The sequence below is a fragment of the Podarcis muralis genome, chromosome 17, assembly GCF_964188315.1.
Source record: "Podarcis muralis chromosome 17, rPodMur119.hap1.1, whole genome shotgun sequence".
Taxonomy (NCBI): domain Eukaryota; kingdom Metazoa; phylum Chordata; class Lepidosauria; order Squamata; family Lacertidae; genus Podarcis; species Podarcis muralis.
The window spans coordinates 27,321,814-27,336,834 of NC_135671.1; the positions used below are offsets into that span (position 1 = coordinate 27,321,814).

Consider the following 15,021-nt stretch of genomic DNA (forward strand, 5'->3'; position numbering starts at 1 on the left):
AATTACTTCTAAAATGCTCTTCCTATCCATGAAGAAATCACAGGAATTTGAAAGGGGAAAATGCTTCTGTTATTTGAGCGATATGATGTTATTTGAGCTATATTATTATTATTATTATTATTATTATTATTATTATTATTATTATTATTATTATTTTATTATCATCATCATCATCATCATCATCATCATCATCACAATTATTCTGCCAAATACATGCCAAAATTGCTTCTTGACTGTTTTTGTGCATTTGTTGATACTTGATGTTTGTTAACTGTTTTGTCTATACACCCAGACCTGCCGTGAAGCTAAATTTTCTGTTTATTGGACTTTCAGGAGCACTGGCAATTATTAAATCAACAAATTTGGATCTCTTATATACAGTTTTGAGTTTGCTATTCTATAACGTTGCTGCTGCAGTTCTTGCTGCGATAGTCTGTGTTACGAGAATGACTTGACGCTACATCACTTTTTATTTATGTTTTAATACATGGGTTTCGTTTTCGTTTTTCCTTCAGATGATTTTCCCATTTCAGTGGCAGTGTCCCTACATCCCCCTCTGTCCTTTGTCTCTGGCAACGGTGCTCAGTGCTCCCGTCCCATTCATAGTTGGAGTTGACTCCCGATACTTTGATCTGTATGACCCTCCACAAGATGTGGTTTGCATTGACTTAGATACAAACATGGTGTACATGTAAGTGGTTGTTTTTCACCCAGTTTTTGTTTATATCCTCTGTTTTTTTTGTGTATGTATGTCTCTCTGTGTTTTAAGGCATTAATGTGAATTTGAATGTATTTATTTTATCCATTCAATCCAGTGAATTGGCCTTAAAATACCGTATTTTTCGCTCTATAACACGCACCCGACCATAACACGTAAATAGTTTTTAGAGGAGGAAAACAAGAAAAAAAAATCTAAACGAAACAGTGGATGTATGATCTTTGTGGTTCATGCTGTGTCCACAGACATGTGATCTGACGGTGAGTTTGGGGTAGCCCAGTGCAAAAATCCTGAGGATCCATGTGGATCCATGCTTTGTAACCACGTTTTTGCACCACTGCGGCCCCAGGCAACAGTGGGTGCCTGATTTTTTTGGTGCAAGCTGTAGCCATGGATATGCTATGTGATCTGATGGTGAATTTGGGGTGACCCAGTGCAAAAATCCTGAGGATCCATGTGGATCCGTGCTTTGTAACCACGTTTTAAGGGAAACCACGCACTCAAGGGACAAGGAACACGTGTGGGGTGGGTGGAGAAGGATGCTGTTAATAATGCATAAGAGGGGTATAAGAGGAGAAGGCTCCTCTCCTCTCCCGCTTTGCTCCTTTAAAGGCTCTGCTTCTCTCCCTCCTCCCCGGCTTGCTGAAAAAAACAGCTCTGGACTCGTGTAAACGGCTCCTCTCCTCTCCCGCTTTGCTCCTTTAAAGCAAGCAGGCTCTCTGTCCCTCTCTCCTCCCCACTCAGCGGCTCTTTTCCCGCTTTGCTGTTTCAAAGCGAGCCACAGAGGAGGGAAGGAAGGGGAACCATGGATCCTCTGCTCACGACTGCAGCAGATCTCCCCGCCATCCGTAGGCATTCGCTCCATAACACGCACAGACATTTCCCCTTACTTTCTAGGAGGAAAAAAGTGAGTGTTATGGTGCAAAAAATACGGTAGATCCAAAGTCTGTTAGATTCCTGTAAGTCATTTGAGTTGAATACTAGGCCGTTCTGTTTGCTTTTTGGTTTCCATCTGCTCCCTGCTGCCCCAACTGTAGCTCTAGATGCCTTTTCCTGAATTTTGGGAGTAGTTTGGTGAATGGTGTTGAGGGAGTGAGCTGCGCTTCATTTTTAAGAGGAGTTTTTGAAGGGAGCCTCAGAGGCCCATCTGTGTGTGGCTTCATGCAAACTGCTCTTGATCCCGGACTTACTGTATTTTTCGCTCTATAAGATACACCTGACCATAAGACATACCTAGTTTTTAGAGGAGGAAAACAAGGGGAAAGAATATTCTGAATCAAATGTTGTTGAAGAGGCTTTGCACGGCTACCCCTGAAGCCAGAACAGCAAGAGGGGTTGCTGCGCAGCAATCCCTCTTGTTGTTCTGGCCTCAGCGATAGCTGCGCAGCTTGCATTCGCTTCATAAGACACACAGACATTTCTCTTTACTTTTTAGGAGGGGAAAAGTTTGTCTTGTAGAGCGAAAAATACGCTTACTTTGCAAAGGGAAAAAAAATCCTGTTTTTATGGGGTTCAACTCACAGTTCTGCAGCTTCTTTAGGAAAGGAAAGGGAGCTGTTTCTACAGTTTCCAGACAGATAATCTAAACAGCCAGTCCCATGTCGCTGGGGAAACAAACAGCCTCCATCTGCAGAACATTCAACAATGGAGGCCTGGGCAAGGGGCCGGCAAGGGAGCCAGCGATCGACCACACATTTGCTCCATAAGACGCACAAACATTTCCCCTTACGTTTTAGGAGGAAAAAAGTGTGTCTTATGGAGTGAAAAATACGGTAACTGTTTGCTCTAATGTAGTTCTAACAGCACTCGGGAGGGTAGTGTATGCCTCCTCACAATTTCTTCTCCGGGTCGGTTTTTTGGGGGGTAGTGGAAGGGAGACCACTGGGGCAGCCACCAGGTGGTCTTTGGATTGGAGTGAGTTGCAAGGGGATGGGGGGAGTTCTGAGCAAACTGAGGGGATGGGGTTTGGCGAAACAGAGTGGGGGCTTTAGCAGGTAGGCTGGGATGGGGGCTGAAGGAGCAGTGAGAGGATGGCTGTTTGGGCCAGATGTAAAGGGAGGGAGCTTGGTAACAGATTGGGGGGTTGGGGTACGCAGGATTTGAGAGTAATGGGAGCAAGAGTGGCAGCCTCTGGTTGCATGTATTTGCCTGTGACTGTGCGCTTGATCTGGTGCAAGACCTGTGTTCAAAACGATAAAGCCACATTACAGTTAGTGCTACTTTTACTACAAATCAATGGGCTGCTTTATATCTGACACTGAACCATGGCTTGACGTGATGAGACTGATCTAGAGCAGTCTTGCCCTTGGCCTGGTCCAACAGGGATCTTCTTATACAGCTTGCCTGGTAGTCCCAAAACAACACCTTTTTTTTTCCAGGGCAGGAAGTCATCGGAAGCAGAAGACCTAAACTGCTTCTCAAACACAATGATAAACCTGTTAGTCCACAATTTTATACTGGGGAACCTGTGAACGACTCTCATATCTGGAGTTCTGTTAAAATATAGTATAGGATACATGCTCAGAAATGGCCTCATGGGGAAGTCCGGCGGGCCAAGATTGGTTCATGGGCTGGAATTTCCACACACCTGACCTAGAGAGACAAAATCCCCCCCCCCAAGGACGTGAAGGTCTCTTGCCTTGCGTCAGGGAACAGTGCAATCCTGCAAAAGGTCAAAGTCAGTTCTGAACACAAAGTGCAAATGAGCCGCAACATAATTTAAAATTAACACCACCAACACCGGGAAGAAAGTCCTAATGCGATTGTAGGGAGCCGGTGTGGTGTAGTTGTTAAGAGCAATAGACTCGTAATCTGGTGAACCAGGTTCGTTTCCCTGCTTCTCCACATGCAGCTGCTGGGTGACCTTGGGCCAGTCACACTTCTCTGAAGTCTCTCAGCCCCACTCACCTCACAGGGTGTTTGTTCTGGGGGAGGAAGGGAAAGAAGAATGTTAGCCACTTTGAGACTCCTTCGGGTAGTGATAAAGCGGGATATCAAATCCAAACTCTTCTTCTTCTACTAAAACAGGGATCGGCAAACTACAGTCCATGGGCCGGATATGGCCCGAGGGGGTCGTTAAACTGGCCCCCAGCCCTTGCTGCCCGCTCGGTCAATCCCCACGTGAAGCTAAACTGGCGCGCTGCGCCGGTTGCTCTGCACGGGGACTGACTTCTGGGACGCAGCCCTGGCTTCCTATTGGCTGCAGGAAGCTCTTGCAGCCAATAGGAAGCTGCAGACGCCTCCTCCTCCCCCGCCATGGCTCTGAAAGCCAGCGGGGAAAGAGTGACGGGCGTGTGCGCATGCACATGGAGGTGCGCACTCCTGTGCACGGCTGATCCTGCCCACTAGCGGAAAAGTTTGCCGACCCCGGTACTAAAATAAAGTGCAGAAGCGGAAATGACCACTGGGGTCAGTTATTGTTGGGCTTGAGACTGGAAAGTAAAACAGATAGTAGCCAAGTGATGCAATATGATATTCATTAATATGAAATCCCCTTTTTAAAAAGGGGAACTTCCTGTGACAGTTGTCTTCCCTCCAAATGGTATATATCCTGGGTTAGAAAGAAACAAATCATTAGGCTGTTACCATAGCCAGGTGTAAATTCTTGCGAGCGTTACAACTTCCCACATGGGCTTGGGTCTTTCTTTGAAAGCTTTTATTTTTGGGTGTCTATCAATGAATTTTCACATTTTTTAAAAAAAATATTTTTATTGGTTTTATAAAATAAATCACACAATTAACAATTTTTTAAAATATTAAAGATAAAACAAGATTTTTCCGAATCTTAGGACCTCCCTCCTCCCCTCTGAGGGTCCTTTAAATATCTTAATCAACTGCATATTATAGTTCATCCGAATTAGAGTTCTCCAAAATATCTTTGTAACATTTCAAGGGTTATTCAAAACCTGCCAAAGAGTTCAAGTGTTTACAGTGTTCTTTTAAATACAACCTTTTTGTTCCATTCTCTATTGAAGTTTTGATCCTCCTGATTTCTGATTTTTCCAGTCAGTATAGCCAACTCTGCATGTCACATGTTATGTTGGTCACAGGTAATTTGCTAGAAAACCTTTTCCCCACAGTTTGCAATAAATGTTAAGTTTGACACTTGCCCGTGAAACATTAGCTCTTTCTAGAAAAATACATATCCATGCCTTCAGGGAAAACACTTATCCAAATTACAGATAAATTGTTGAGATTGCAAAACTGTTATTTGCACCTTTTAAAACACAGTTAAAATAAAGCATTTAAACTACCTGTGGCCCACTTCTTGATCATTTTTGCAGCAAGGATCAAGTCGGTTGCCAAACAAATAGCTTAATGTTAATTGGAGCTAGGTGACATTAACTAAAACACAAAGTATTATGTAAAGAAGCATCCAGATCTTACATTGGTCACCGCAAAATTACCCAGGAACAGTTGCCAAGATGACCTTGCGTTGAGGAAAAGGAAGAATAGCACTTCTCAGAAAAGCAAAGCGCTGTCACAGATAAGTCACACTAGTCACAGATAAGCAGGTCTTGTGTGTGTCTCTGGTGCTACCAACTATACCATAGTGATGGAGGCATTACTGAGTGCCAGAAAAATGTTGAATAGCTTTCATTCATCAGACGGCCCTCTTCATTGTCTGACTTCAGTTGCTTTCAGAGTCTATTAACAGAAGTGACAATGAGAAGCTGTTCGTGTGCAGATATTGGGCGGGTCGTTAGGTCATATTTTCTCATATTAGTTTTTGTTGCTGCTGAAGACTGCCTGCTGTTTAATTGCAGGGTTCCCCTAAATGCATATTTGTGTCCAGGAGAAGCAAGTATTCTTCTAACAGCCCTGATATCATTCTTGTAGTGTTTTCTCTCCATCTCACCCATTTTAAGAACTGAATCCAGCTGTGAATAATCTAGCCTCTATATCTGAATACACCTCTACATTTAACTGTTGGCCTTAGCAATGGTAACACATGACATTAAGTATTAATCCACAAATCCCGTATCCCCTTTTTTAAATGTCATGCACTGTGGTTTTCTTTTGTTTTCTGAGGTGCAGTTTTATTTCTCCTAAATGTTCCAAAACTTCCTCTCAAGCACCAGAAGGAATATAAAAAGCTGAGTTTATTTTTGCCAGTCAGGTACTCGCTGATGCCCAATCCCAGTCTTGGTCACAATCCCAAAAAGGATTATGTGCATATGTTAATGAGCTGCACACAGCCAGAATTATATTTCTGCATTCTTGATGTAACTTCCCTTGCAGAAGACACAGGCTTCATTTTAAGCAGCAGAGAAACTGTGAAGCTCTATACTGCAGCTGTGCGTGTTTCACAAACACTAATTATTTAGATCCTGCCCTTGATCTTGTGTATAAAGGAGCGGTTCCCACATTTGCATGCATAGCGTAGGTTTTGTGTGAAATGATGGCATGCTGATGGACACAACAGATTCCAGCAATTATTTCCCCTCCCTTCCAGATGCAAATAGACTCCAACTCCCATCAGTCCTACCAGAATGGCCAGTAGTATGGCATGTTGGGAGTTGCAGTCCAGCAACGTCTGGAGGACCAAAAGTTCCCCACTCCTGGATCAAATAAATTATTTATTTTTGATTGACAGTCTGTTCCCAGTCTGCAAAAAACCACACACTTCTTTCTGACACCGGCCTTAATCTCAGAGAAATAACAGCATAGTGATTCATCGTGGTTTTGAATATTTGCATTTCTTGCAGTTTTAATAGTTTAAAGGCATATCTGAAAAATGAAAACACTTGAATCTGTTGCCATGCATGAAAATACTCTTACGTTCAAGACTCATTAAAATTAAAAATCCAATGAAGGTACAAAATTGTATGCCTGCCAAATTTAATTGTACCTGAGCGATTTCCTCCTTCCCCGACTGGAGGGGGAAATCAGTTAAAATGTGGAAAACCATTTTTAAAAATGCAGACGCTGAAATAAGATAGGCAACTCCGTGTTGGAATACTGCCTAAATCAAACTTAAATAAAATTCGTGTGTTCTGGGATTAGATCCAAATTCAGTTAAGAGAGCTCTATCGCTTTTTCACGAAACCCAATAGCTGCTACCAGATGTTTCACTTCAAAAAAAACAAAAGGTGCTTTGGGGTGTGGGAGCGTTATAATTTCCTTTCTTCTTGGGCATTAAGAAATGCTAGACTAAAGCAATACATTTTCCACCTTTAAACATATATCCATTTTGATTTGTGTGTGTTTTCTCAATCGTGTAGATCAGATGATAAGAAGAGCATGAACTGGAAGCAGCTTCCTAAGAAGCCATGCAAAAGCCTTCTCAGCACCTTAAAGAAATTGCATCCACAACTGGCATTAGGTAAACCATGGTGTAGAAGGAGAATAAAGTTGATTTAAGCAAAAGAAGATAATTATAATGGTGGTGTTATAAGGGGGGGGAACTGCTCCTTTTCCCTTATGGGATACCCAAGAGGGCCCAGGGGTCTGAACACTCATCCTCCCCACCACCACTTTCTGGACACAGCCCAGGAGGAAGGAGCAGAACCACTGTATAACGGTGCCCCCAGCCCCTCTAGACGGTCCATAAGGATGTTATGGTTGGTGGTGTCAAAGGCCGCTGAGAGATCCAGCTCTCACCTTTGTCCCTAGCCCACCGGAGATCATCGACCAGTGCAACCAAGGCAGTTTCAGTCCCATGATGAGGCCTGAATCCCAACTGGAAGGGATCCAAATGGTCCGCATCCTCCAGATGTGCCTGGAGTTGTTCAGCAACCACCCACTCAATCATTTATCCGTTTTAGACCTCTACATAGTGGCAGTTGCCCCAACATTGTCCTGTTTGCCTCTGTATAGTTCCATCCTTAATTTCATACATTGTGGCAGATTGCAATGTTTAGCTGGTGATATTGTGAGGTTGAGCTAGTGAGTTATCGCAATGTTGAAAACCAGATATCGCCTAGCCCTTACACACATTGTGATTCATGATATATTGCCAGCTCAGATATGATGAAACAATTATCACAATATGAACATCAAACTGATTTTGGACGATATATCAATACAGTGATACCTCGGTTTTCGAACACACCTCGGAAGTTGAACATGCCACACAGCTTCTGCTGAGTGCAAGGTCCTGAGGCCTAGCTGTCGGCTGTTGAGTTTTCGGGTTTCAAACATTTCAGAACTCGGAACGGTCTTCCGGAACGGATTACATTAAAAAACCGAGGTTCTACTGTTTATCGCCCAGCCCTACCAGAGACTAGCTTCCCTTTATTTGTGAGCCAGGACGTGTGGTTTAGTTGGAAGTTGATGCTTATTCCTAGGAGGAAACAAACCATGGGCTCTGGTTTGTGTGGAAGTGAAACCAATCTGGTTTGTTTTCTCCCTGGTGCCAACAGCAGGAACAAAGAAGGACAATATGAGTAGCATGCAAAAACATGCTGGTAATGATATTATTTTTTTAAACTATGCTTTGATGTGAAGTGTGAACTCGGCTGGTAATATAGAAGCGGTTAAATTATAGAAGGGGTTAAATTCCTACTGGGACGTGGGTGGCGCTGAGGGTTAAACCACAGATCCTAGGACTTGCCGATCAGAAGGTTGGCGGTTCGAATCCCCGCAACGGGGTGAGCTCCCGTTGCTCGGTCCCTGCTCCTGCCAACCTAGCAGTTCAACAGCACGTCAAAGTGCAAGTAGATAAATAGGTACCACTCCAGCGGGAAGGTAAACGGCGTTTCCGTGTGCTGCTCTGGTTCGCCAGAAGCGGCTTAGTCCTGCTGGCCACATGACCCGGGAGCTGTACGCCGGCTCCCTCAGCCAATAAAGCAAGATGAGCACCGCAACCCCAGAGTCGGTCACGACTGGACCTAATGGTCAGGGGTCCCTTTACCTTTTACCTAAATTACTACTGCACGTGTACTTACCCTGCAGAATCAGTAGGGGAACTTCTTATCTTCCTCTTTTTGTCCTCTTCTTGGTTCTTATCAAGAGCTGTTGTTTCTATCTGCGGTAAAACTGCTTGCTTCCACACACATGGAAAAAAAGCCATGGTGCATTACAGCTAAAACTCTTCTTTGCACACATCACATTTTCCCGTGACGGGTAGAAAGTGCCAGGGTGGTGATTGCAAAGGAGATTTCCTTTGCTGTGTGTTTAGGAAAGACAAACACATTTTGCTGTTTACTGAAGGCTATATTTTTAATGCACAGTGCCAAGCATAATGCTAGTTTCAGTAACCTCACTGACTTAGCATACACTTTTATTTCAGCTTTCACAGATCTGCTGATAAAGGGGTATGACATAATAGCTTGAAGCTAAGATGTTACTGCGAATGGTAGGGTTGAAAGTCAAAGCCCATAGTGGTTTTAGGTTCCAAACGCTGTAAATTGCACTCATTCTTAATTCACCTCTGTCTAAGCATTCCTTGATGGTTAGCCTTTTTAATATTTAAATAAACCACACCCGTGGAGCTGGAAAAAAAACCCTTTAATTCAGCTTTCCTCCTTCCAACCTCTACCCCAGTTCACAGAAAGACACAAGAAGGCTCTGCGGTCGAGATGACCCCTATAGAGGCAGATTTCTCGTGGCACAAAAAGAACACGCAATTCGAAACGGAGATTCAGGAAGCCTTTCTACGCTTCATGGCATCTATTTTAAAAGGGTACAGGACGTTTCTTAAACCGATCACCCAGGCACCTTCGAATAAAGCTACTGCTACAGATTCCTTGTTTGACAATCAAGGTGAGTTTTGAGAAGAACCTGGGCACTGGTTGAAATGAAATGCTAGCAGTAGTAACAGGGCCATTCTCAGCTTGTGTCTCGCAGACGTCCTCTGTATATCCACAGGGCTGTACTTTGCATGTTATTGGACTTCAGAGTTGGAGAGCAGTAGAGTTTAAAGTCTTCGCAGCACCAGAGTGTGCTGGAATCTTCTTGCACAAGCCCTGTTGAAATTAATGGGAAAACCTATTTATGTTTGTTGGTTTCTCAAATGCACCAAGCCTAGAATATATAAATATCATCTACACATAGGTAGCCGTGTTGGTCTGCCATAGTCAAAACAAAAAAAAATCCTTCCAGTAGCACCTTAAAGACCAACTAAGTTAGTTCTTGGTATGAGCTTTCGTGTGCATGCACACTTCTTTAGATACACTGAAACAGAAGTTGCCAGATCCTTCTATATAGTGAGAAGGTGGGGAGGGGTATTACTCAGAAGGGTGGTGGGAATGGGTGATTGGCAGATAGCTGTGATGAGCCTGTTGACGACTCTTAATGACTGCAATAGGTCTTACAGGAAAAAGCAAGGGGTGAGAAGGTGAAAAATGGCTTTGTCATGTATAATGAGATAAGAATCCAATGTCTTTGTTCAGACCAGGTCTCTCCATGGTTTTAAGTTTGGTAATGAGTTGCAATTCAGCAGCTTCTCTTTCCAGTCTATTTCTGAAATTCCTTTGTAGTAAAACAGCTACTTTGAGATCTTGTATAGAATGTCCTGGGAGATTGAAGTGTTCTCCTACTGGTTTCTCTGTCTTGTGATTCTTGATGTCAGATTTATGTCCGTTTATTCTTTGGCGTAAGGTTTGGCCTGTTTGTCCAATATATAGAGCTGTAGGACACTGTTGGCATTCAGATTATTTTGTCAGAATTGCAATTTTTTTGAAAATACTCATTTTCATTGTGGCAACAGAAAACTGACAGCACAAAAATGCTGTTGTCGTAGAAGCTTCTCAAAGGAAATGGGCAGGTTAAATTTGCATAAGATTACTAGGCAATTCATCTTTCTCCTTCTGGTTTTGGTTCTGTTTTCCCCTCTCCCCCCCCCCCCACCAAGAAGACAGGATTTGTAAGCAGAGAGACAACGGGAAGGCTTTCCCCATTTGCCTCCCTCCTTGCAGAGAAATATATTGAGGTCAATTTGGAAGAGTCAAAATGGCCTCAGGATTGCTCTCCTGTACTATTTCAGACACGTGGTTCATATACTTATGTATGTGTTTGCCTTGTACATTTATGAACGTTTATTTTATATTGGGACCTTAGAATTCTTACAACACAGGCTTGGTGCCTATGTTCAGGACATCTCATGAAGACTCTCTTATTTTCCTAGGAATGTTAAGATCTCCAAGCGTGCTTAACTCTTTTTGTTCATGTGTTTTGTTTTCTATGCTGTAGTTGGTCTTGCTTTGTTTAACTTCTGGGGTTCTTGTGGGTTGCTTTTTTTATAGTTTTTAACTTTTGACCGTTAACCACCTGGAGGACGTTATTAACTGGGTGGCATATAATGATATAAAGAAATATGAGCGAAAAACACTTAGAATATAATGGGGAAATGGCAAGTTGCTAAAGTAAGAAGCTCAGTATGCAAATAAAGTTAATTGTGAACCTTTTATCTCTAGCAAATTGTCTTGTTTCTTAACTAGGGTTTTTAAAAAGTAGGGATCGTGCCTACACAAAATTCTACACGGTTTTAACAAAGACGCAGATATTTAGCAGCTTCATTGTAGAATGCAGTTTTGTGAGTGACAAAGATACTGGACTGGCATTCTTTGACGACTGCGTAGAAAAGGTAAAAACTTCTTTCTCTTTTTTGTCTAACTAAATGTGATAGTGTTAGGCTTTTGATTCTCTTTGCTAAATGCTCCTGAGCAGGGGTCAGCAAACTTTTTCAGCAGGGGGCCGGTCCACTGTCCCTCAGACCTTGTGGGGTTACAGGGAACCAGGCAGAGGGCCTTCTCGGTAGTGGCACCCGCCCTGTGGAACACCCTCCCTACAGATGTCAAAGAGAACAACAACTACCAGACTTTTAGAATACATCTGAAGGCAGCCCTGTTTAGGGAAGCTTTTAATGTTTGATGTATTACGGTATTTTAATATTTTGTTGGAAGCCGCCCAGAGTGGCTGGGGAAGCCCAGCCAGATGGGTGGGGTATAAATAAATTATTATTATTATTATTATTATTATTATTATTATTATTATTATTATTATTAGGGGCCGGACTATATTTTGAAAAAATAATAATGAACAAATTCCTATGCCCCACAAATAACCCAGAGATGCATTTTAAATCAAAGGACACATTCTACTCATGTAAAAACACGCTGATTCCTGGACCGTCCGCAGGCTGGATTTAGAAGGTGATTGGGCCGGATCCGGCCCCCAGGCCTTAGTTTGCCTACCCATGCTCTTGAGTCTCTCCTTTGATGTGTCAGGAATGATGTGTCCTGAAACAGCTTGAGTTGAGTTGCTTATTGTAGTTTTATACAGGGAATGTGTGTGGCTAAATAGCAGCGCAGTACCTACATATATCAGCCTTAATGGAGAAGCCCATGTAGTAGAATGGACTTGGCAATAATTGTAGTTATGTGAATATAGAGCTCTTGGAGCTTGTTTTGAATGGCACATCTCTAGCTCAAACTCTCTTTTATAATGGCAGAGGGAGTTATCCATGGACCTGTGTGATTTGTCTCTCACTCAGTTTTCTAGTCCAGGCTAGAAGATCCCATTGGTACATGAATCTCCCGTACATTGAAAAGTATACCTACTTCTCCTTTGGGAATTTTCTGTGTATAATATCCAGCAGCAGCTTTTCTTAGGCAACGAGTATAGAAAAAAATATTATACTCAGTTTTGGAGTTTTTAATATATGCTTTTCTAATTTTTATCGCCTTTTCTAGCTTTTTCCAGAGAAAGGATCAGAAAAAGGAGAAAAGGTAATTATTTACTTCCTATAGGAACATTTTAAGAGTTTTCTGGTATTTCACATGTCTGGACAATATCGTGGGAATGGGAATCGTGGTTGTTTAATTTATATGCCTTAGAATTTTTGATAGGCTAGTACAGAGTGTACGATAGCTGCAAAATGCGTGTCTTGTAAACTGGCCATGCGTTGATTTTTTTCACTGGACATTTTTGTAACTTGCCCTGGGGCCATTTGGTGAGGGTCAGGCAATAATTAAAAATAAAAAATCAATAAATGGACTAGGCACATGTCTATACATTTTTTCATGGTGCTGCTTCCTGTACTTAGAGATGCAAGGCAAGGCATTAAAGTGGCATCATCACGTGCAATTTATCAATGTATTTGCAGGTTGATACGGATTCCACAGAGGATACCCGATTGATTGAACTTGATGAGTCTCAGAAGAGTGAACACACGGTGTTTATCATGCCACCTGAGCCTCCCCCTGATGACGGACAGGATAGGCTACCTAAATACAGGTAAGGCAGCCTCGATACATTTTTGTCTTCATCCTATTTATGAAGATTTTCCCATTATACTTCAACCTTTTATATTAGCATTCCTGCTTTAAAAATTACATTGCTACCTTGGTCTTGGTCTGTTCGGAATTCTGATAATGTTGCATGGATGGTGGTTGGTGTTTCTTGCTTTTTTTTCTACCCAGTTTCATTAACAATGTGCTACGGCATGGATATTCCCAATGTATTGTGAAAGAAAGGTATCTCGGTATTACAGTATTGCATAGCCTAGCATTCTAAATATAAGCTAAAAAATTGTCTAGTGATAATAATTACTAGACAATCAGCCTTCTTTATGGTCCAGCTCTCACTTCCATACATCACTAAGATGGATTGTAGAGGGTTCTTAATTCTAAGACCCTTAGGTATAATGTCCAGGTTCTTGCATTTGGTCAGGAAGGAGAGCTAAAGTGGTAAATCAGGTTAAGAACGGTTTTGGGTTAAGAACGGATCTCCAGAACGAATTAAGTTCATAACCCAAGGTACTACTGTACGGCTAAAATCCACCATGTGCAATTCTTGGTTGGAAGTTGTCGAAGTGGTGTCTTATGCCAAGTATATTGTGCTTCAACAAACAAACAAACAGGCTTGCTCACACCTTTTGAACTTGTCTCTTTCAGCTATAAAACCTTCCCCAGGCTAGACTTGAAGCTTTTTGACAGACCACAAGAGCTCAAGCTTTCCTTCAGCAGGCACTCAACTGGAGGAAACATTTCCAATAGTCCAGCACTTATGGCAAAGAGGACAAAGCAGGTCAGGTTTTTATTTAAAAGCAATGTAGTAGATTATATAAGAGGAAGCATATATTTTATGTAAGCAACTGAGAGGTCTTTAAAAAAATAATAATTAAGTGATATATAAGTATTGTGAAATGAAATAAATATATAACTCTGAGAATATTCAGCTCTGAATATTTGAAGCAGAGCTAAAACCCTGGGAAAAGCCATACTTTCAGAACTGCTTTCTGTCTTTCACACTGCATGTTGTTAAAGGATTGTGAGATGTGAGGTTCCGACTGATCAATGTGGTTTTGTTTCTTTCCTTTTGCTTTACTTTTCTGTAGGAGATAAAAGCAGCTCATAAGCTTGCCAAGAAATACTACGCAAATGCTTCCCAGTGGGCCAAGTGTCTCTTCAGCCATTGCTACAGCTTATGGTTCATTTGTCTCCCAGCTTATGTTAGGGTTTCCCACCCCAAAGTCAGAGCCCTGCAGCAGGCATACGACGTTCTTATTAAAATGAGGAAAACTGATGTGGAACCACTAGATGAAGTAAGTTAAACAAAATCATATACCACATAAAGAGATCCAAATGCATTTTTAATCTTTGCTTGATATTTGTATTGTAGAGCTGTTTTGTTGTTGTTTTTTACCAGAAATTTCAAGCTTCCTTAGTTTTGGATTAAATGAACTTCAGATATTTCCTTTTTTTCTCTGAATACAGAAATCAGATATGGTCTAAATAAGCAAGCCAGAAATCCATTTAGTGACTTGAAATCTTGCTATCTTGCTCTGCCAGTGTAACTGCTCAGAGGAAGAAAATGTGGTGAATTCCGTCAGTTATTAGCAGCACTTTAGATCTTTCTAATCACAGAAATTGCCTTAACACCCATCATTCCTGGGTGGTGCTGTTTCTGAGTTAGCCTTGGAAGAAGAGAACTATGATGTGTTCCCTGTATACAACCCCTTCCTCTCTAAATGTGGGAAAGTAGTTTCGGCAAACTCTAGTTGTCTTCCCTCAGAGAATGACATTTGCCTCGCTCCACGGTCAAGCACACATACTCAGGAATATGTCTTTCTTTCACTGGACCCTCCTGTAATTTTGTAAAAAGTCCAATTGCTCAAAACTTTTTTCTTACAATTCACCTATAAAAATATAAATTAATGGCCAGATGAGAAAGTGAAGTTTCCCCGGGGAGAAAAGCATGAAAAAAGATGGCAGTGATGGAGAAAAGGGAAATTATTTTGGACAGGTCAGCTTAAACCATCTGCAAACTTTAAAAGCTTATTCTGAAACTATTTGTCTCCTCTTCCACTTGGACTGTAATGGGGAATGTAATAATCTTGGCTCTAACATATCGTCACA

At 41.9% G+C, this 15,021-nt stretch overlaps 2 protein-coding genes across 2 annotated transcripts in view; both read left to right on the top strand.

Moving 5' to 3' along the window:
• ADAMTSL1 (ADAMTS like 1) overlaps nt 1-15,021 on the top strand; it is a 718,478-nt gene that overhangs the window by 659,483 nt on the left and 43,974 nt on the right. The window lies entirely within an intron of this gene.
• DENND4C (DENN domain containing 4C) overlaps nt 1-15,021 on the top strand; it is an 84,247-nt gene that overhangs the window by 42,729 nt on the left and 26,497 nt on the right. The window contains exons 10-17 of the mRNA XM_028712948.2: nt 516-691; nt 6,943-7,043; nt 9,206-9,424; nt 11,101-11,246; nt 12,355-12,390; nt 12,768-12,898; nt 13,558-13,690; nt 14,001-14,207. Coding sequence (XP_028568781.2) covers nt 516-691; nt 6,943-7,043; nt 9,206-9,424; nt 11,101-11,246; nt 12,355-12,390; nt 12,768-12,898; nt 13,558-13,690; nt 14,001-14,207 — 1,149 coding nt within the window. The remainder of the gene's footprint in view (nt 1-515; nt 692-6,942; nt 7,044-9,205; nt 9,425-11,100; nt 11,247-12,354; nt 12,391-12,767; nt 12,899-13,557; nt 13,691-14,000; nt 14,208-15,021) is intronic.